Below are 23047 nucleotides of genomic sequence, written 5' to 3' on the forward strand. Positions count from 1 at the left end.
AGGCAGCGAACGCAGATTGAGTGGAGTGAGCCACTGAGAGTTAATGTTGGCCAATAAGTTCGGTAAAAGAGATGTTAGTAAGTATTTTTGAATGAATGGCAAAATTAATATTGCATATTAAATACTATAAAGAACGATTTATATTTACTTGTTATTATTAAAGTAAAGAGCTTAATGGGCAGTTTAATCTCCCTGGATTCTGCCATTAGCTTACATACTTGAATTGTTGTTTAACTTTCCATCTAAGTGTATAAAGTCCATCTTAATAAATGTTTCGAATTTTCCACTGGACATAAATTTCTCCCAGTGCACGAGACCTCTTGAGTCAGGTATCTCCTTGGCTCCCCGTGCGAGTGTTGAAAATCCTTTCAATAAATAGCTAAAGACAAGTAGCCGTTAAAACGCATTCAGCTGATTCTGGTTGTCGCGGGTTGTTGTGGCTGTTGTTTTTGGGGGGAAGTTGTTGCTGCTCACTAAAAGTTAGGAGTGTTTGATGGTGGCTAGGCTTTTGGCTTTGATTCATGATGCTGCTGGTCCGAGAGGTTGCGATGCCGACTGGCCGGGCTCCGTGTGGCATGTTTCGTTTGTTGCGTTTTTGATCGCAATTTGACAATGCGAACAAACACAACAGCAACGACAACGACAACAACAGCAGCAACTGCAACTACAGACAGACAACGCTAAAATGAACATGCGCCCGCTTGTCATTTAACATTTTTATGATTTCCAACATGCAAAGGCAATAACATTGTGCCTGGAAAAACGATGGGAACAGGGGAAAAGTGGGCGGAAAAGGGGCGTGGAATGGGTACAGTTCGACTGCGAATGGGATGGATTTGGAAAATTGGTCTTCAGTTCAGATTTGGCTTTTATGGCTTAATTGAAATGGCCACCTAATGAATGGGAATGGCCAAACGGCAATGCCAAATGGAGATTGCAGGCATTTACATAGTTCCTTTCCTCTGTTCCATGGCCAAATCCCCACGGAGTCGTGGACACAGGAATTTGAATGAAACTCGTTGATGGCTGACAGGAAATTGATTTAGGATTCCGTGCTGCCCCTGCCCACTGTTTGCTTTTATGTCCCATTACCATTAACGTGCCCATTTGATGATATATAACTTTAATTGGATTATAATTGTGGATAAATGAGTTTGGCAGAATTGGCTGATTTTTATCAGTGTCATAAAAGTACTTAGCATTCTCGGAACACGCAGCTATTGGTTATGAAAACTAAGCGGGCGGAATCAGTGGGTTAAAGTTATAAAGATTATATACTTTTTAAATATACATAATAATAATTCACTATTCTGATAAGGAGTGCGTAATGCGTATTAATTAAGTCACTTATTTTTTATAGACACCGTTTCCCATCACAAAAATCATAGCAATTGCCAACCCGTAACTGACTTCTTGGAAACGATCATAGCCAGAATTTTCTTCACTTCCGATGACAATCTTGACAAGATCGATGCATGAAATACAATTTTCTTGCTTTATATTCCATTGCCGGTCGTGAAAAAGTTCCCCCGAAATATCGAGCCGATCAAAATTACTGCGGCACAAAGAGACTGAGAAAGCAGATGGGCGATCGAATTATAAACTAAACCAATCCGACCTGGCCTGTCGTCTATTGATGCCCTGCACCCAGTCAATCTGCCAGTGCCAGAAGACGATAAACAAAAACGGAGATTGGGGAGGGAAAAAATTGAAGAACAGCCTCGGCAGCAGCAACAAAGAAATAGAACGTGAGAAATATTATTCGATGAAGCGCCAATGTAAACGCTTTGAAAAGTTGTTAGTTTATTCCCCCCGTTGCTGCTCCAACACATTTGCTGCCCGTCTGCAACCCATTTTGCGCCTGGTACACGCTACTCGTCGTCGTCTTCGTCTTCGAAAACCTTTCTGAAGGTTGATTGTGAAAGTCACGATTAGAGCAAAGTCACACTCCCCGAATCGAATGAATGACGATCTGCGGCTGAGGGCCACCTCCTCCTCCTCCTCCTGCTCCTGCTCCTCGTGCGGCTTCGCTGTTCATCCAGAATTTGGCAATTCCCGATGCGGTTTTACTTTTCGGTGACAAATTGGCAAATTGGCCGGGCGAAGTGAATTGCGCGTGTCATTAAAACGCCGACTACGTTTGAAATGCACCGACTGCAATGAGTGAATGAATTGAAGAACCAGGGGTGGGGATCAAAGCGGGGATTTTGCTTTCCGCGGTGCAAAGCGGAGCAGAACACACCTTTGACTGGCGGATTGCGAAATTGTCGCCGCTGGGAGACACACCCGATCTTGAAGGGAGGCGAAACAACCAAGTCGGAGACGAACCAAACCCGGAGCTGCTCTGGGTATTTGCCGCATTTATTAAAAGCTCATACCCTTCACCGAAATGATAAACAACTATTGCGAGGCGATTTCAAATCGATGAGACATTAGAAGCTCAGCTTCTGAATTATAATATCTTTCAGCGATTGAACGTAAGAATATGCTGGTAGGAATTTCAGACGTTATAGAGAATAAGTGTTATTTTAATGTTATTTTCTATACATATAGCTTTGTTAGTGTATAGCCCACTTTCGATCATCGAATCCGCTCGGATTTCCCCATTTATTATTTCTTTCCAAATCACTTGAAGCTGGCTTCCAATTGCAAACTCAGATCGCGGGTGCGAGTGAAGAAACGAGAAGTATGAAGTCTCTTTCCGACTGCCACAATTGAGTGAGTGGCTTGCCACATTCTACACCTACGCCTACACCTCCAGTGACATAAAAAGGCACTGACAGAAAATCGTTTGCGAAGTAAACTTTATGTTTAACTATATACTAGAGGAGCTAATTGTACAAATAATCAACCCACTTGTAACACTTCATTTCCAAATGTCAATATTTCGACATCATACTTTTTTCATTTATATTAAAGGGAATATCATAATATTCGTAATTTGTTTCAGTGTTCAACTGGATGCTCCCACATGCCGCTGTGCTGTGCTTGTTGTTGTTGCTGCTGCTGCCTTTGTCGCATATCAGTTACAAAACGCAGAAGAGCGATCCACACCCAAAAAGCAACAGCAACAGAGCAAACAACACCCAGGTAACCCAAGTGCAACAACGAAACTTCCGTAAGCAGTCGACAGTTTAATGACTTTGATGACGCAGCGTGTGCTTTCAATTCACAAATACAACTCGACTGCCAAGGCTTCTCTTCCAGTGTTGTTGCTGCCTTCGATCTGCTGCTGATGTTGCAGTTGTTGCAATTGCTGCAGATGTTGCTGCTGGGTGTGAGGGTGTTGCCGCTGGGATTGCGTACTGTGGGCGTCGCTCAAATCGCTTTTATTATTTTTTTATTTTCATCCATTTGGCCACTGCTTCATCGGCTGTTGGCAGCAAACGTTAGTCGAAGATTTGTGGCAAGAGTTTGGTAACGATAGAGGTAGCCCAGCCTTGAAATGAAGCTAGAGCCCGAATTTAGGTCACTGGGCAAAAGAAATGTTATTTTCTTTTTAAATGTTAGAAGTCAGTTTTGCAGCCCACTTAGACATACTAGAGTATTAACAACATGAAATGAAGGCCGATAAAAATAGCTCTGCAATCCTAGACTCATATGTTGCAATTGCCTCAAATAGTTTACCTAAAACGATCCCAAGAGACACACGAATCTTAAATACCATTAAAAGTCCATTCTTCTAGCTGACAATCCAATCCGGCAGCCAAATTCTTTACGTTTAACCAGCGAGACAAACTGTCAACCGAAAACACACGGACATTACTCATACGCCACATGGGACTTGATGTGCGCTGAAGTCTATTTACATGTTTAATTGATGGCTGCGATGCGATTGCCGCGGAGTTCTCCGTTTTTATATAAGTTTTAATTTATTTGCAATAAATTTTTGCTGGACTTCTGTTTATTTTCTGAACATGTGCCGCGAAAATGAGCCAATTAAAGAAATGCTAACAACCGCCGAGAACCGTAACAACCTTGCGACCATAAAAGCAGCAACAACGAAAAATTGGCACACACACGGCGAGAGGGAGACGGAAAGAGCGGCCAGAGAGAGAGAGACAGAGAGAGATGGGAGGAGGATGAGGAGGACGAGGAGCCTTCCTGTGGCTCTTGGCCAAAGTAAAACCAATCAAGTGGCGCACAGTGTCACTATTACCACCTGACATTTACACAAATCTTGCTTTATGCCTCCAATGAAATGAAACAACAACAGTGTGCGACGATGGACGAAAACTGAGCTACACAGGGCGAAAAAATGGCTGCATTTCTATAAGAGCAATGGCTTGTAATAAAAATTAAATATTACTCTAATGAAAGTGGGAAAAGTAATTAGCGTATGTGAAGATTAAACTTCTTATCTAAGTAGGAAAAGTCTTTTTGAACTCAGCCCTTAATCGTATATGAAGTAAACCCAATAAGCATTTTAAATATATTGTGTATATTACTTTTAACTATTTTTCGGCCAGTGATCTCTGCAAACAAACAAACAGACCAACAAACGATATCGACGACTTCCTAACAACGCCGGCTGGCTGGTCCGTTTGGACCTGGTCCAAACGCTGCTCTGGCCTATCGCAATGCAGCGATCTCGGGCTCAGGCTCAGGCTCAGTCTTGGTCTCAGGCTGAAGCTACGACTAAAGATCTGGCTAAGACCCTGGCCGAATCTGAAGAACAGGCCTCCGCCGGAGAGCGTTCGGCAGTCAGCAGGCCAGGCGGCTTATCTTAAGAGCCGACCAGCAGCAGCAGCAGCAGCAGCCAAGTCCCAACAACCATGGCCAGAAACACCAGCAACGCCGAACAACCGGCGACGAGGAAAAACTCTTTTGTATGCTGAGCACATGCGATGGAACGATGGAGCTCCGCATGGCCTGCCTGCCTTAAACTGATCGCTAACAATCAATTTATTGATTGAGGTCTCAGGTGTAATCGATAAGAATGTTTTCCTTTCCGCGCTCTCCGTTCGCTCGTTTTTTTTTTTTTTTTTTTGTTGTCTTTTGTCAGGTCGGTCGGTTTTTTGCTTGACTTAGTGCTCCAGTTTGGCGCTTTTTGCCTGGCCTAACATATGACATGGCTACATGACATTATCCGACTTCGATCCGCATTTGTTTATCTTAATGCATCGCTGCAGCCCAGGTCGCCATCGGTTGGTAGTTTACACATGACTTAGCGATGGACACTTGACACGGCATCGATGGCATGATTCGAATTAAGGTATTCAGAGGTGTATCGCGAGAACAAAACTTGATCGATCCATAAGTTTATATCAATTACACGATGATGTTGTCTTGGCGATAAGAAACCACTGAGATGCAATAGATCCAATGAATAGGGGCTGCATGCTCAAAATGTAAGGCTGTTCCAACATTTCTAGATTTTCAAAGGATTCGAAACACTCTCATGACTTCAAGAACAATGTGGTAAAAGTAAAAGTTACTTAGGGCATATAATATGTATGTTCGTAAAAAACTTTAAGTAGCCCATTGTTTTCTGTGGGCTTCCAATTTGTCTGCTCTTTAAGAGACCGATTCCCACTGCCCCGATAAAATCGTTCTGCGATAAGAGCCAAAGTTCTCAGGATAGGCCACCTTCACATCGAGATCGGCTGATAGCGATGGCCTTTGGCATCTCTAATAGAATCTGGGACTTAATTAGCCGCTCGGGGTTCATTGAGGAATTAGCCGAGTGCACATGGCCATGGTTGATGGCCCGGCCTGGTTGGTGGGCGTTCTCCATGTGTGTGTTGGTTGGCCAAGTTGGAGCAGGCAGCTTCAATGTTTATTGCAGCGGTCGCTACAGATTTGGTTAACAGTTAACAAGCTTATCGCTCGATACGGTAAACAAAGGTGACGCGGCCGCTGCGCAGCTGTTCGCGTCGAAATAAAAAAAATCTTTTGATATTCGCAGGCATCCTGCATTTAGTCTATATGTAGATATTTGTATAAACTTTTTTTTCCAGCTCCTTCAGATAATTAAGGCAAGACGCTCGTTGGTTCGTTGGCTGCTTGGCTACTTGGCTGGCCAAGGCAAAGTCAGGCAGCCAACAGCTGCACTCGGGCCACCGCCGGACCACAAGACCAATTTTGGCCAAAAGGAATCACAGTGCGGTCGGTTTGTTATGGCTTTGTTGTTGCTGCCGTGGTGGTTAGCCTTGTTAGCCTTAGCCGCCGAATGCAGATACAGATAATGATCTGAGTTGGGGGCGGTCAATTTAATGGTTAACTATTAATAACGTGATACGAAATTGGCGTTAATTTGTAGAAACATTCCCCGCCGCATGCACGGACTAATTTGAGCAAATCCAAAAGTGTAGCAGGCCAGGACCAGGCCAAAAAAGGATGTGAATGGTGGTGGGTGGTTGTATGGTCGTACTTCGCTTAGCCTTTTTGTACTGCTTTATTTTTGTTTTTTTGTTGGCTGCTCCCGAAGTCATGAGTCAAATTTTTTTGTTTGCCAAACACGAAGAGCGAGCTGCTGCCGTTGCACGACTTGTAGACGCTGCTCGAAGAATTCTTTTTCACAGCTCCGAACAGAAATCCAAGGGGGCGGATGACTGGATGGCTGGTTGGCTGGATGGGAGGGGGTTTCCAAAACATACACCTATTGGAAAGGTAGAGTTAAGTAAACCAGTGCCGCATATTCAGCTCTTACGGCGAACCAAGTGTGCTCCAGTAGACAATGCAAATTGCTAATATGCGATTGCTATGCAACTCGAGTCGGAGACAAATTTTCAAATATTTTTTGCCTGCTGAATTGTTTGTTTCGTTTCGTTTTGTTTATTTGTTTGTCTTTCGGTGAGCTTACCGCACTTATGACCAATAAATATGTAGCCAGCTTGGCTCCGTTTCTCGTTTTTTTGTGTTTTTTTTTTGTGTTTTGATATTTTTTACTGCAGGCATTGTCTGCCGCTTGCGAAATTAGCTTGCCAGGCTAATGAGCTACACGAAAAGATCTTGGGAAACTCCGAATCAGCATCAGCGGATCGCTTCAGCTGGCCGAGATCCTTAGATGCAATCGTTTGGGGCTTATCGATTCGATAAATGGCACTGGCACTGTTTTGAGGAGCAGCCCGGCCAGCCTTTTGCCTCATTATGATTCGTGTGGGCCACGTTGACTGTGATGACTAACACGAATCGATCGTCGCCGAGATCTCCGTACTGCAAGTCGTTGTCAGCTTTCGAATTGTTTGCTCACGAAAGCGTGGATCTACTTTGGATGTAGTCGGATGTAGTGTGGTGTGGTATGGAAGTTGTGTTATGTTGCGACTGCGTGGTTGTTGCCTCCTTGTTCGCTGTATATTTTTCGGTCGGATCTCTTCGCATGATCCTCTTTCTTACCCCCTCCAACTCTCCTTTTTTTTTATTCATTTTTCGACTCAGCCTGAGAAGATGCGCACGCGGGAGAACACTGTGCAACAGGTTTGGTTTGGATTCCTCCTCGGGTTGGCACTTTGATTTATGCTCGCCCAGATGCAGGGCACCGAGCTTAACGGGCCGAGGAGGGACTTCTTGAGTGGCTTTCGATTAGCCTTGGGGCCGCGGAGAATCGGGGGTGTTCCACTCCAGAGCAGGTGCCCTCTCAAAAGCCACACAGTTTGCGGCAAAGTTAGCCGGTGAGTTGGCTAAGTTTGAGGCAAATGTGTTCTTGGGTAACTTTACTTTCACTACGATTGATTCTTATAAATCAGTTAACGATTTTACGAATCTATCGAAGTATCAAATATAAATGTCTAATGTCTTTTTCGGTGTAGTCTCTTCCTCTTAGTATTTGCATAAACTTTCAATTACCAATTGCCAAATCATCTTCCCCTCCCACAAATTCCATCTGGCCGCACCCCATTCCATTCGCCTGTTGTCCAGTGTAATCTTTTCAAAACTTCGTGTGGCATATGCTGTCTAGCATTTTGTTGCCGGTGGTTGTGGTGGATCTGGCGGTGCTGGTGGTGCCGTCGGTGGTGGTGGTGGTGTGTCAGTTGCACGATTGCCAGAGACAACGTGTCTCCAGTGTCATCAGCATCTCCATTTTTCTCCGCTTGTTTCAATGTTTTCGGGTTAGTGCTGCCACCGAACATCCGAAAGCAACCCAAAGCTTGTACACTGAGAGAAAGTGCTGTTAAAAAGGTTCTTAAGAGGATTCTTAAGTCCTATGCTTTCAGAAAGCCTCTCAAAGTTGAATATTATAAATAAATTCGAGGCTTCAAATATCATTGATTATGCTGTTCCAAGCCTCTTGTTTCAAATCCTGACATATGACACACATATTAGCTATTTAATGCGGTTTTTCTCGCAGTGCATATTTCAATGTTGTTGGAGGCGACGCTGGCCGTTGTTATAGTGCAGAAAAATTACTATGACAACGCTGGAAACAAGTAAACCACAGTTTACATTCACTCAATTCGGTTCCGGCGAGGGTGGCGGGCTACGGCGGCGGGATCTCCGCCAGATGCGGATTGCGATGGGGGATAGGGCTGGGGCTGGAACTGTGGATGGGGGATGGGGCGGCAGATGGAGATGGGGCCCGCAGAGACAGAGACGGGAATGGCAGAATCGTGGCGTGGTGGTGGCACGCTCATCTTCAATTTTTCTACGATGCGACGTCGCTTGGGTCGAGTATTTCTTCTCTTTCTGGCCGTCTGTAAATTTTTGCTTTTTTCGGCGGCGGCGGCGACTCACACTCGTGTTCCTTGCACTCTACTCCCGGGTCTTGGGCTCAGTTCCCCGATCCCCCGGTTCCTCAGCCCCTCGGCCGCGGTCCGGGCCTGGTCTATAGTCTATGGGGTCTGGGCCCGATCTGCGCAGCGAGATGAGTGGTTGGCAAAAATGTTTGAATGCGATCACGAACTTGACCTTTCACATAACCTCAAAAGCCAGTCACAGTCACTCAGTCAAGTCAAGTCAAGTCAACTCGATGCGCTACATACGCGCCATGTTAACCAGGCCCAGAGACACGGAGGCTCGTCGTCTCCACCCAGTTTCACTGGGGTTCCAGGCCGCGATCCCCAGACCATCTGCCCCTTCTCGAATGGTCAACCCGCCCGGATGTCAGCCGAGGCATAATTAAAAAACAATCACCGCCGACCGTCCACACGCCCATCCGCTTGGATGTGGGTATCTGCAGCTCCCCCCGCTTCTCTCCTTCCGGAATCGCATTGTGCGGGATCTGGGATTGGGGCATCTTGTGGATCTCGTGGATCTGGGCGAGGCCTGCTGGTGGAGCCTCCAATCTCCAGGTCGCTGGGAGCCGCCAGCGATTATGAGATCTGGCTTCAGTTGACTATCGCTGAGGGAGCAGCAGATGCATTTGCCAAATCAGCAGCCCCAGCCAAATATCCCCCGAATCGCAATCGATGAAGTGCAGCATTGGGAACACATTGCATGGGATTAGACGGTAGGTTTCTCTACAAAATAGTCATCGCAGAATCTATTAGGCAGTCAGTATGAACTTAAGTGATTCCAACAATTTAAGCACCTTTATCCACAGATTACAAGCCCAATGGAATGAATTATGATAATATTATTCGGTAGTCTCCGGTTGATTTACCGCCTTGAATCCGTCAATTTAGTCAAGATATGATTACTAAATAGTTCACTGAATTTTACCGATCCAATAGTGCTTTGATCACGGTTCCCATTTTCTCCTAAACCCATTCCCCAATGCTTCCAATGCGCCCACCTGCCCGTCACATTTTCACCTTGCCATCAATATGCCCCAGCCCAAGATGCTTGGTACTCGAGCACTTCACTAAATGTTGCATATCATTCGATGGATGCCGTGGATGCTCCAACATCGTCGCCTGGTCGGATCCCCTCACGTTCCCGCCACCGCTCCGCCGCCGCCCATTTCGGGCTGGGATCTTCGTCTTAAGGTCGTTCGCTCGCTGGATCGACCCGCGTGTCGCCGCATCTACTTAACCTGGAAAGCCTATGCCCCTGAGTGGCGAGAGGCCGATCGCTCGGTGGTTAGGCGGTTCGGTGGTTTGGTGGTTTGGTGGTTTGGTGGTGCGGCAGTGGAGCAGTGGCTCCGGCGGTGGTGTGGGATTGTACGATGTTGGGCTGTGTTTTTTGTTTTTACCAGCAAGGCACCGTGGATGTCCCAGGCTCGGCTCGGAGACTCTCCAGCCCGATCTTGCGACTCCACCCTTCTGCCCACTCCTGGAATGGTGGCTAGTTCAACAGCTTTATTTATGGGCTGTTTGGGTAGCTTAAATAAATCAAGTTGTAGTTGCAGCTTCAGCTCCAGCTCCAGCTTCAGCTTCCCAGCTCACCAGCTCTCACCTCTTCTGGGCACTGCAATTAGAGTTGGTGGGAATTTGGCACTGTCTCCGGCGTTCTGGGGCCTTTTGCCCGCTTTGCCCTCCATTCATTGGCAATTTGAGGCTATCTATCGCTGCGCTGGCTAATTGCATAATTATTTAAAGCCCATAATTTATGTGTGCCGAAAAATCTCGGCTCGGGTGGCATGGCTTTAGTTTCTGTGTGATGACCGTTAAGGTTGGAAATTAGCCCGGACCATTATGTGCCGTTTGTTTTACAAATTTTAACGCTATTTAACACATTCGCCACGGATCTGTGGATCGCTGGACCCGCGGACCTGGGGAACTGGGGACTTGTGGACGCTTTGGTAGCACGCCATAAACCATTAGCATGAGAGATTGGTGTCGCCGCCTCTCTATGCGCTTCTCAAATAGCTATTGTGGCCAGGTGAGCGCATTGACAAAATTAATGATGCCCTCACTAATATCATGCCTAATTGATTAATATGCGCGGCGAGACAACAACTTTTTGACTTTCGGCTCGAGCCTTAGCTCCGGCTTCGTGCCCAGCTCTCTAGCTTGGCTTGGATATATTTAATGGACGGAGTGGAGCTCGGTTTTTAGCTGTTAATCTTACTGTATAGCCATTTAAGGTAAGCTCTCTGGCTTCTTAATTAAATTAGGTGTACCGCTGGGCACCCTACGGCTGGGATGGCCGTATAACTAACCATCTATTTATCTAGTCAACTTTTTGTGGCTTTTTCGGGTTTTCGGGGCGTTGCTGTTAACTTCGAACACTCACACACACTGACACTCACTCACTCACACATACCTGGCACACATCGAGGCAAAGAGAAAGGCTGGCAAAGGTCAAATGGTCAAACAGTTGGTGGTGGTTGGCTGGTCGGGCGATCGCTCGATCGGTCAAGTGGCTAAAACCAACACGAACTTACCCCCACCAAATGTGCAGCCACTTGTTGTGGGTCAGGTTCCTAGGTTCCTGGGCGTCGGATATAGAGCGGTGATCGCAGCGGAATCAGCATGAGCCTAATGGGCCCACAACCGATCTGCTGATGATCACACGGCGATACTCATCAGGCTTTCACGTATGAATGGCTCCGCCTGATGAGCATTAGGCAATGACTAACGTTTTGTCTCCCCCTTTTGTTCGAGCTTGTCTGCGAGATTGCCGGATAATCTCGGCCCCCGATCCACGGGCGGTGGGAGTGGGGAAGCCGTAGGAGATCTGAGGAATTCAGTGTTTTGTCTTCTTGATGGGAGGAGTGTGATCATAGGTTGATATAAATGCTGATAGAAATCTTTAACATACATCTCTGTATCGTTTCCGACGAGCTGCGGTCTTACCTATCGACTGGATTTTGTTTGCTCACCATTTGTTGCTCATCAAGAATATTTCTTTTACGATCCGATAAAATACCATAGATTAGAACCGAGGTATTTGTTATTGTTATTAATTTTGGTCAATATTAATTTTGGTTCCCTATTATCTAGAGTTTTATTGCTCATGGTTATGAGAATCATTGAATTTTACATTCCTCGTTAGAAATCGAAGTTTTAGGTAGATTAAGTTTTGCACTACATTTCCGTACTATAATAATAATACAAGGAGTGGAGTGCAAGATCCCCATAATTGAAATATGTTTTCTGTTTTCATCTTTTACTCAACCCACCATCGGCAATTCCCGGGAACATCATCTTTTCATCACTTTAGGCCCAAAAAGAGTCGAACTTCATTAGAGAAGAAATGCAAATTGGTCTTGTACCTCATTTTTCTAGACATTCAGCGTTCTCTAACTGGAGATGACCTGATTTTGTTTTCAAGTGATCAACTTGTGGCGGTCATTCCATTGATTAATTGTTTTCGGCCCAGTCGGCATGCGAGTTCAGGTTGAGTCAACTTAGATAGCGTATAATTAGCAACTTACCGCGCGGCGAACGTAAGCTCAGATCAACTGGTTCAACCTGAACCGGAGGGCCCTCTGCCTGTGGATCGGAAAGAAATTAAAGATTATCGACAGCGTCATCAATATTGTTTATCGCCGGGCGGCGGGGGAGATTCAGTATAGTATAGCCCATTATGTATGCAGTCGAACAATAGAGTCATAAGCTCTGCTCGGGCCAATCAAGTGCTAATCAAGTTTGACAAAATGTTGTTGATGGGCGAAAGTGTTGGATGGTCGAGAACATGGAGTTAACTGGGGGGGTTTTTAGGGAAATGTGCGGAGCGGACTGGAGTGGAGTGTGCGTGCTTGGGAGCTGTTTGCTTATTGAATTCATCTAGCTGGAACCACCGCAAATGACTTCCGTCGATATCTGGCTTACTCCATATGGGAGATCGGGCCAGATAAGTGGGAAGAAACCGAAAAACCGCAATTGTTGCGCATTTCATGTGCTTACGAAATCTTTAGCCAATAAACTAACGGCAATAAAAACCGAAAAAAAAAAAAAAATGTTAAAAGCGGCGAAAAATAACAAAGAAACAGTTATGAGCTGCCCGCAGCGCTATAAAATGGATAAATTTTAATTTGGCACTGCATATGCATTTTTTGCGGGGGATGGGGTGTCAGAGCCAACACTTTGCAGTATTATTTAAATGAGGCTTACTCTATTACAATATTTAAAGGGTGTTTTCGACCATGACTAATCACTTGGCGTAGTTATTAAGCTTAGGCCCACTCTTTGCCTATTTTAATAATGGCTAAATCTGCTCAAAGGGCAACCTTTCCAATAATGCTATACAAGTTGTCACAACCTCAGTTCTCAGTTATCCTTTTGACCAGTCAACGTGGTTAACCCAACTTGCAGGGTAGCCAAGCAGCCTGATGCCAACAACATGGTCGCGAACAACGCCGGCAACACCAACAACCAGCGGGGACAACCGACAACCAGGACGGCGAACAACCAAGTCAGCATCCATGGATGCAGAGTGCAGAGTGTGTGCCCAGTGGGCAACAACGACAATTGTCAGGCTTGTAGCGCAAATTATGAAAAAATGTCAGTGGCGAGTGGGCGAAAAGAAGCTCGAGTGGCCAAGAGGGGTCGGGTTGGGGGAGCACCCAGAACTTGGCCACGCGATGTGAGCAGTTGTTTACCGCTGTCGCCGCTTACTGCCATGCAGTTATTTAAACAAACAAATGCTCATTGCCAGCATTAGGTTAGATAGTTTGTCTTCGATTGTGTCGAATGGCAGCCGAGGGGCATTTTTGGGTTTCTTTCCAGTCCGCTTTATGGCCCGCAACATTGACAACAACAACTTCATTGGCCGGCAGCGGAGATCGATATCTGGATCTCGATCCAGATCCAGATCGAGATCGGAATCGAGATCGAATTCGAGATGGAAGATGGAAGATGGAAGACGGGAGATGGGAGATGGGAGACGGCGATCGACGCTGGAGATTGCAATTGATATGCGACTGATGTTGGCCCCTGTCCAAAGGTATTTATATTTATATTTCTTGGCCCCCATTCACTTTACCCTCTAATTGCCCGCGCTGATTTATTGTTATATAGATTCCGATTCCGATTCCGATGCCGATCCACCCGTCTTGCCCCAAACTCGCTGCTTTATGATATTGTTATGGGGCGCTGCAGCCTCCGATCTGCTAATTTGTGTTGGGACGTGCTGAAATTTCTCATAGGCGCCGCAATTGATAGAACGATCGGGAATGGCCGGGACATTAGTTGGCTCCGATTTCCCCCACCGTCGCGTGGATCCAATGGAACTCAATTTTATGGATTGTCTTACGCTTGGTATGTGGTATTCTGCTCCCCGTTTTCCGCTGACGGCTTTTGCTTTGAGGCGACTGATGGGACGGACTGGGATGGGATGGGTTTTATGGGGCAACCAAACGAATTGGCCCACTGGGAATTCCTACGCAATTGCCATTTCGAATGGCCGAAGTGTATCGCTAACATGAAAATATTTCACTCTTCTTGCTCTTAATTGATGAACGCTTTTTTTCGGTGGTAATTGTGGCTCATGAAACCGATGGGCCCTAATGAGCTGTACTTGACTGATATTGAAGACAAATTGCAGGCAATAACAATTAGTTAGGTGCGGAAAAGATTGCGTCGAAATAACATGGTTGCAGTCGCAATTAAACTGCAGAAAAGCTTTAATTTTAAGGTACTAAGATACTATAGAATGAGTTCCTATTAAGATTTTACTAAGCTTCATTTGACTATGGGATATATACATACATATACATACATACATACATATATGTATGTATATAGAACTATATTCTGAACCTCTGCTGGTCGCCCGGATCTTATCTCCACCGCCATAGTTAATCTGGGAACTCACCTCCTTTGCTGACAGAGGGTCGGATCCAAGTCCATTCTGCAAAGAGAAGCAGAAACAGGGAATTAAGAGTCGTACAATGCCCCTCTTTGCGTCGAAATGCAACAGGTTGGTGTTGGCCAGGGCTCCCCTGCAATCCCGGTTGACCCCTTCGTGACCCCCTAACCCGCAAGTCGCCAAAACAAACTATCGGCTGACAGGGTCGCAGAGGTGGCCGAGAAAGGGGAGCACATGGCATATGGCGTTGGCGTTCGCATCGGTGTACTTACCATGAAAACCATTAAATTGTAAAACGTCTTACAAAATAATAATTGCCCGGCAACGTTCTGGCCACGTTACAAAAGACAGGCAGCAGCAAGGGTTTCTGTTTTCTGTTACCGGGCTTGGCGGGGAGGGGGTGGTGGGAAGGTGGAGGCGGATGCCTGAAATAATCGCTGTTTTGGTTTTGGCCGTTGCTTTTGCTTTTGGCCTGGCTTTTGTCGCAGCAGCTGTTGCCCGTGCTCTTTTCTGCCTGCAACTGCCGCATGCTATTTCGCATCCGCGGAATCAATGACAAAACGAGTGCAACGCACCTTGAGTTTTTGTTTTCTACCCTTTTTTTTTAACCTTCTGCGCTTCTTTGTATTATTTAGTTTTATTTTTATCTTTTTTTTTTATTTGCAACTTGTTTATGCGTTTCGGTGGCGGGGGGCTACCCTTTGCGGGGAAGGGGGCCACCGTAGCAGAAGCATAAGCCGCATTTTGTGGGGTAACGAATGCAGCGCGCGCAGTGCGTGACGAAATTACTTAGTTGCTTAGCTACTTAAGCAAATATGTGATGAGCCGCCTAAGCATGACTAAAAAAAAAATAAAAATTAAACTGAGCACCGAAAACCAACAGATTTTTCCAATTGAACGAGGCAGGGTGATAACTGAAATTGGCAATTACTAGTGGCCCTGCATCCGGTTTTATCTATAGTCTGCGGCTCACTTATTAGCACTTATTGCCGACGCTTCCTGGGCGGGGGTGTTACACTTGTTGTTGGGGGCTTGCATTTCCGGTTGGGCAGTCAATTGCAGTTCCCGGTCCCGCGGGCGCTATAAAACTCGCACTTAATTCGATCAACTGAGGCACATGCTACGGACACAACGCCCCACCAAACGGCGTGTGTTGGTTGTGTTGTGTTTGCTATTATTTATTCCTCTGGATTCTTGGTTTCATTCGTTGTTGTTGCTGCTGCTGCTGCTGCTGCCGCTGCTGTTGTTGTATTTATCGAGCGAGCGTGAGTGTGCAAATTACAGCACATCCGTCATTTTAATTTCACTTAAAACGCCATTTAAAGCGTCGCACCAACACAAACACTAAGTTGCAGCACGCAGTGCAAGCACGCACGCATGCGCAGAAACGCCGGTTGGAAAAGCGCAGCGAAACGAAACGGAATGGAACGCGTAGTGAATATGTCAGCTAATATTTTATAATCATATCATAATCGTGTACTCTTTATTCTTGTTATTGTTCCAATTCAACTGAGCATGGATGTGAGTAAAAAAAGCAAGGAAAAAAGAAGCGTTTCCCGCACGTAGCAGCACGTTTGAACGCGGCGCGGAGCAAACTTGCTCTGAGCTCTTCGAATTTTAACCGCCAACTTTGGCTCCCCGAGCGTGGTGAGCTTTGCCGCTCGCTACTCACCACACCTCCGCACACGCATTTGACATTCGCGCGCGCGTGTGCTAGTGTGTGTGCACCACTTTGTTTGTTTGTTTAGTTAAGGTGGAGCTAGGCTAAAATGACAAGTTGGCGCTTATGTTATTGGGTGGCCAACACTCGCGCGTCTGTGTGTGTGAGAGCCCCCACCCATGTTCGCCAGCGTGTGTGTGTGTGTGAGCGCTTTTGCCACTCGTGTAGGTGTGTGTGTTTGTGCTGGCTGTTAATTAACATGCAGCACACACACGCAGACAGAAGCTTGACAAGCTCAAAGTGTAGGTGTTTGGCGCCAGCGATTTCATTGGCTGACGGCCCCTTGAACGCGGGGTGGGGGTGGCGCAGGTGGGGCAGGTGGGTCATATGTGTGCGGTGAGTGGGAGCAATTAACACAAGCGCAAGATACTTTTTGGAGCACTTGCTGACAGCAGCCGCGGCTTCCATCAAGCGACTTATTCCTAATCGCAGAGGCTGCATCGCACACGATTTTTGCCAGCTCAGCACAGTCGAAATTCGCTAAATCTAGTTAGTATGCGCTAATCAACCTTACTGTTTGCATCCACCATATAGGATACAGTTTAATAAATATTTATCTACATATAACCATTTTCAAGAACAATTTATAATTTTAAAGAAGAACAGAGGTTAATGCCATCTGCAATTTAAAGAAATTAAAAATGATTTCATGATTTCAGTAAAGGCATTTGTGCTTGTTAACTGAGTTTTGGGTAATAAATTGGACAATAAATTTTAAATCAAATCTTATTTTATCTAAGCACAACTCAAAAGTGTTTTAACAAGAAGAATTTTCATAAAGATTAATTTATCATTTATACTGAGATCTAAATTTACTCACAAATTTATAGACTCCATGAAAAAGAGCTCATTTTCAGATGCAGAAATTTCTATCCGATGTAGGGTATTTCCACTGTAAGATCAAAAGCTGTGGGAGTTTGCCCGCCGACCGCTCACCGCCCCGTTTGATCCCAGCACCCAACCCGTTAGACGTCGCCAGACTACCTGATCCACTTTTCCACGCGCTTTGACGACCATTTTTGGTAACAATAAATCGTGATACATCATCAAAAGTCAATTCGAATATGTAGACAACGCTGCGCGCTTGGCAGGCAAAAAATATTTTAATTTTAATTGATTGTCGAGCGAGATTTACGTGCACCAAAAGTTTCTTCTCACGCTCCGCAAACACTGCCACACACATGGTTTTTGCGATGGCAGGATTAGAGCATTGTCAAAATGGAAAGTTGGTGCGCTTGGAAATCGTTTGGCAATCGCACCACGCAGAGCCGCAAAAAACGACAAGAGATGAAAAACAGAAGCAGCATCCGTGAAAAAAAGTAATACGCAAAATACCTTTTCCAGCTTCTCTCTCATTTGGTTTTTTTTTCGTTTGATTTGGGCTCGTAAACGGAATTGAAATCAATAAACTACGTGACTGCAGCGTGTCCAATTTGAACATTAAGATCATTTTGAATGGTTGTATGTACAGCATTGCTACACTCACTTTGGCGCCATCTGCCAGGGAAAATAAAGGCAAGATATGTTTATTAAAATTATTTGTATTTTTAGTGAAACAAGAAATACATGTCCTCAAGTTATCCTAAGTTATATTCACGCGAGCTACTTCACATATGTATGTCTAATTTAAAGGCATGATCTAAAATTGCATTTAAAACACATATTTCAATGCATACTTTCAGGCGCGCATTGAGATTGATTATCTTAAAATATATTTATACACTTTATCCAAAAAGTTGGCAACATTTATTTTGTCTTTTTGACCAATAAGAACACAAAATTCGCTCTTACTTTAAAAATAATCTCATCGTTAAGTATATTTCTGCATTAATTACCGACCAATAGTTTAAGCTTATATTACTTTGTGTTTTATAACAATAATAATAAATGTGCTGAGGGCAGTAAATCATATTGCTCATCATGTCCAAGCTCCTAAGTCCAGGTAGTTTTGGGACAGGGCAAAACCCTGTTGGTGGTTTTTCTAAGGGGACCATTTCGAGTCCTGGGTTTTGCTATTACCTAAGCCGGCGATCGGCGATCTGCGATCGGAGATCTTCGATCGTGGTTTTTTCCAGCGGAAGTTCGCGCTCTGCATTAATCGGGTATTTTTGGTGGCCCCGGCAGGCAAACAGATAATTATATCCGGAAATTTGACTTTTCGCTCGTATTTTTCTGGATTTTCGGAGCTCCGAGCCGCATTCGCCTGCGATTTTCTCGGTACGTGTGTGTGGGAATTCACTAATTAGGCATAATGAAACCTTTTCGTGGAGTTCCCCTCGGTTAGGGTTGTGGATTTGCACGCTTTACGATGGTTGGCAACTAACTGATGATTATTTAATAGCGGAATGATTTCGATGGGCGAGCGTCTAAACATTTCGGCTTGTTTCCTGGGAAATTCCTGCGATCCCAAAGTATATACAAATGGAAAATCCTCGCACAGCAAAGTTGATTGGGTAAATATGCAATCAGATAGATATAACTTATAATCGATTTATATATACTTACATCTAAATGAATTTGATACCCGATTTATGTGGATTTTCGTGTTTTTGATCAGGGGAGATTCATTGCGTCTTATTTTTTTTTTTACAAAAAGAATATAACTTATTTCCATATCATTTCAAGTTTTTAAGTTAAATTCTTGTCTAAACCTAAACTAACGCTGCAAACAACAACATTCAATGAAGTTTACTAAATGTTCAATTGGGAATTGCAAAACAAAATCTTTTCTACCAGAATGCAATTTTCAGGAAATGCTTTTATGTAATAAACATAATTTATCATTACTCTGAATGCACTTTTTCAAAACTTAGAAACTCTGTCCTATGAATTCCCGTCGATCCAAAGATATTCTCAATCCCCTTTTTGAATCAACAAGTAAAATATTTCAAAAATTGCCGACAATTCCCCTCGTATTCCCCGTCCCGCATCCCAACACGCATACTTCCCAGGCATTTTCCCAAATCGAGAGAAAACCCAAAGAATAACCCAAGAGAAACAGAAAAATCCAGAGCGTCGAGTCAAGGCTCTCTTCAATTTAGCTTTGAATTTGCTGTATTTTCGTTTTGCAGCCGCCGCTGCCGCTCGAGAAAATCGAAATCCCCCGCCGCCTGACGTCATACCTGCCGATGCCGCAGCTTCCGCCATTGAGTGGGAGCGGGATGGCAAGACAAGCGAGCGAGCGGGACGACGATAGAGCGGCGGCAGCGAATGGCCGTCGAGCAGCCGCAAAATGTCAATTTGAGCAATGGCCGGAAGGATCCTGCGTCAGTTGCGTTCCGTAAGTGCGTGCGAGCAGATCGATCCAGCAAAACGCGGGCGTGAAGAATATCTACGGAGTTATACAGTTCCGAAATAAGAATATATTGTTAGATACCACAAATTCTAACTGAAGAAGTGCGCTAAAAAGCCAAGCAAGATCACCAAATGATGAGCGCTCGCTCGGTGTCGCCCAAAGTGCTGCTGGACATAAGCTACAAGCCCACACTGCCCAACATCATGGAGCTGCAGAACAATGTGATCAAGCTGATACAGGTGGAGCAGCAGGCCTACATGCAGTCCGGCTATCAGCTGCAGCACCAGCAGCAGCACCTCCACTCCCACCAGCACCACCAGCAGCACCACCAGCAGCAGCATGCCCAGTACGCCCCACTGCCCTCGGAGTACGCCGCCTATGGTATTACCGAACTGGAGGACACAGACTACAACATACCCAGCAACGAGGTCCTGAGCACCAGCAGCAACCAGAGTGCCCAGAGCACCAGTCTGGAGCTGAACAACAACAACACCAGCAGCAACACCAACAGCTCCGGCAACAATCCGAGTGGCTTCGATGGCCAGGCCAGCAGCGGATCCTCTTGGAACGAGCACGGCAAGAGGGCCAGGAGCAGTGGCGACTACGATTGCCAAACCGGGGGATCACTGGTCATGCAGCCCGAGCACAAGAAGCTAATCCACCAGCAACAGCAGCAGCAACAACAGCACCAGCAACAGATCTATGTGGATTACTTGCCCACCACCGTGGACGAGGTGGCCTCGGCTCAATCTTGTCCTGGCGTCCAGAGCACGTGCACCTCCCCGCAATCCCACTTCGATTTTCCCGACGAGGAGCTGCCCGAGCACAAGGCCCAGGTGTTCCTGCCCCTCTACAACAACCAGCAGCAGCAGTCGCAGCAGCTGCAACAGCAGCAGCCGCACCAGCAAAGCCACGCCCAGATGCACTTCCAAAACGCCTACAGACAAAGTTTCGAGGGCTACGAGCCGGCCAACTCGCTGAACGGCAGTGCTTACTCCAGCTCGGATCGGGATGACATGGAGTACGCCCGCCACAACGCCCTGAGTTCAGTTAGCGATCTCAACGGAGGAGTCATGTCGCCCGCCTGCTTGGCGGATGACGGCAGTGCCGGCAGTTTGCTGGACGGATCCGATGCCGGCGGAAAGGCCTTCCGCAAGCCACGTCGCCGGCTGAAGCGGAAGCCCAGCAAGACGGAGGAGACGGACGAGTTCAGCAACCAGCGGGTCATGGCCAATGTGAGGGAGCGCCAGCGCACCCAGAGCCTCAACGACGCCTTCAAGTCCCTGCAGCAGATCATCCCCACGCTGCCCAGCGACAAGCTCAGCAAGATCCAGACCCTCAAACTGGCCACAAGGTAATATATCTTTAGTTTACATCTTCATAATAGTTGAAAGCATTCATAGATAGATAGATAGATAATAGATGAATTGAATCGAAACTCGTAATTAATCGAACTCTGTTTAACCAACTTACAGATACATTGACTTCCTGTGCCGCATGCTCAGCTCGAGTGATATATCTTTGCTGAAGGCCTTGGAGGCCCAGGGATCGCCCTCGGCGTATGGATCGGCCAGCTCCCTCCTGAGTGCCGCCGCCAATGGAGCCGAGGCAGATCTGAAGTGCCTGCGCAAGGCCAACGGAGCACCCATTATCCCGCCCGAGAAGCTGAGTTATCTGTTCGGGGTGTGGCGCATGGAGGGCGACGCGCAGCACCAGAAGGCATAGCGGCGGATCAGGACACTATAGTCCGAGAGGGGCTTCCAGCAGCAACTATCGTGTGAATTCCAGAGCCCTGGCGCTCTCACTCTTCAATTCTCTGTCACGCTTTCCATATATACGTGTCGACTAGATGATTCTAAGATGTCTAAGCCTAAAAACCTACTGTTAATGCCTATTTAATGTCATAGTCTAAACTAAATTAATTGTAAAAAGCCAACAAGCCAAGAAACAAAGAAACGCCATGAACAAAACCAGACGCCATTTTGCATTTCCATTCATTTCATCGCGCTCCATTCCGCCGCGCTTTTCGATTGGAGGGGCCCACTAAATTGGGCGCGAAAATGTCTTCGCTGGGGGGGTCGGTCCCCTCGAGATCTGGACTTTTGTCTTTTGGAGCGGAGACAATCGGAGCGACGTCGACATACTTAGAGCGTAACGTCATTCCGCCGACAGACGGACGGACGGACGGACGGACTTTATGTATCTGCGAGATACGCGCACACTGCATCCTCTAGATACTCGCTGTTCATGGGAAGAAGCGAACAGATACAGATACAGATACAGATACATATATACATATACAGATACAGATACAGATACGCGGGCCCGCGATGGAGCAACACATCCACATCCGGTTGATTTATGTTCGAAAACATAAAAACTGTTTACAAAGTATACCAGGGCAGCGGAATATATAGTTGAGCAAAGTATTTATGTCGCCAAAATGCGTGCTTAAAATGCTCATAATTAGCTCAGTCAGATAATTTAGTCGCCGTCTTTTGGGGGCCTGGAATCGGACTCCTCCTCATCAAAGGCCTGAAATCGCCAAGATCACTCTCGTTCACAGTTGTTGACTTAATTGCTTTTTAAATGACAGCTCCCAGTGCCCGAAAGTGCTCTCCGCTCCACATACATTGTACACTGTTTAGATGCAAACACATTCGTATCTGTAGATACAAATTTAGATTTGTGTTTAGATCTGCTTAAATTGGCATATCGCATCCATGTTGACAGGTTGTCGTGTTCGTGGGGTTGGGGCGTGCTCATTTCAAAGTGTTAAAACATATTAGGGAAAAGTATCATAAAGATTATCGTGCATTTCGAGGCATCAAATTTGAAAAGGAATTTAGAGATACAAAAAGTGGGGAAATGATCCACTTAACACTTTCTATTGCTCCACACATCGCCTGTATACAAGTCTTTGATTTCTGATATTATTCATTACGCTAAATAATGTATAGGCAGAAATATATCATGTATTCATTAGGAATATATCCTATAATTTCTAATGAATCCATTTTTCACCACAATTTTAAATATGCAAGAATATCTAGGTTTAGTTACCAAATGCATGGCTCTTCAGAATCAGTATGTTTTTCCAACTCTTGTTTGTCCAAATAATCTATTAATCAAGCGAATGGCTAGCTGGCCACCCAGATCAATAAACCCGAATCACCATTTTATATTCCTGGCAATAGTCGTATAACGAACGCCGAATTTCCAAAGAATTTCCGCATCTAATTAAGGCGGAAAACTATACACAAATGAAAGAGAAATCATGAGAAAAAAAAAGAGAGAGATAGACGGGTTTCAAGAACAATTGATTTATACGAGTATTGGTTGCCAGAACGCCCATTTTCGAATGTCTGATGAATGAATCCGAATGGCGGAGGCCGAAATAAATGGTAGATTCCACATCTTCTGGACTGGCGGCGCCTATTCCCTCCGAGAGTCAGCGA

General features: G+C 45.7%; 2 protein-coding genes across 4 annotated transcripts in view; one reads left to right on the plus strand and one right to left on the minus strand.

Moving 5' to 3' along the window:
• CG42741 (uncharacterized protein) overlaps window positions 1-16181 on the minus strand; it is a 31866-nt gene extending 15685 nt beyond the window's left edge. Inside the window, exons 1-3 of the mRNA NM_137903.4 lie at window positions 14847-16181; window positions 14581-14616; window positions 12200-12257 (exon numbers count right to left, since the gene is read on the minus strand). Of these exons, the coding sequence (NP_611747.2) occupies window positions 12200-12257; window positions 14581-14616; window positions 14847-14858 (106 nt within the window). The 5' untranslated portion in view covers window positions 14859-16181. The remainder of the gene's footprint in view (window positions 1-12199; window positions 12258-14580; window positions 14617-14846) is intronic.
• The window catches only part of twi (twist), a 62952-nt gene extending 41389 nt beyond the window's left edge, over window positions 1-21563 (plus strand). The window contains exons 3-4 of one of the 3 annotated variants that reach the window (NM_001299823.1): window positions 19366-20943; window positions 21065-21563. In NM_001299823.1, coding sequence (NP_001286752.1) covers window positions 19721-20943; window positions 21065-21314 — 1473 coding nt within the window. In that variant the 5' untranslated portion in view covers window positions 19366-19720 and the 3' untranslated portion in view covers window positions 21315-21563. Of the gene's footprint in view, window positions 1-19345; window positions 20944-21064 lie in introns of those variants that run through there. The other 2 variants (NM_079092.3, NM_001038878.2) reach the window with 2 other exon arrangements.
• The last annotated feature ends 1484 nt before the right edge of the window (window positions 21564-23047 follow it).

The sequence above is a fragment of the Drosophila melanogaster genome, chromosome 2R, assembly GCF_000001215.4.
Source record: "Drosophila melanogaster chromosome 2R".
Classification (NCBI taxonomy): domain Eukaryota; kingdom Metazoa; phylum Arthropoda; class Insecta; order Diptera; family Drosophilidae; genus Drosophila; species Drosophila melanogaster.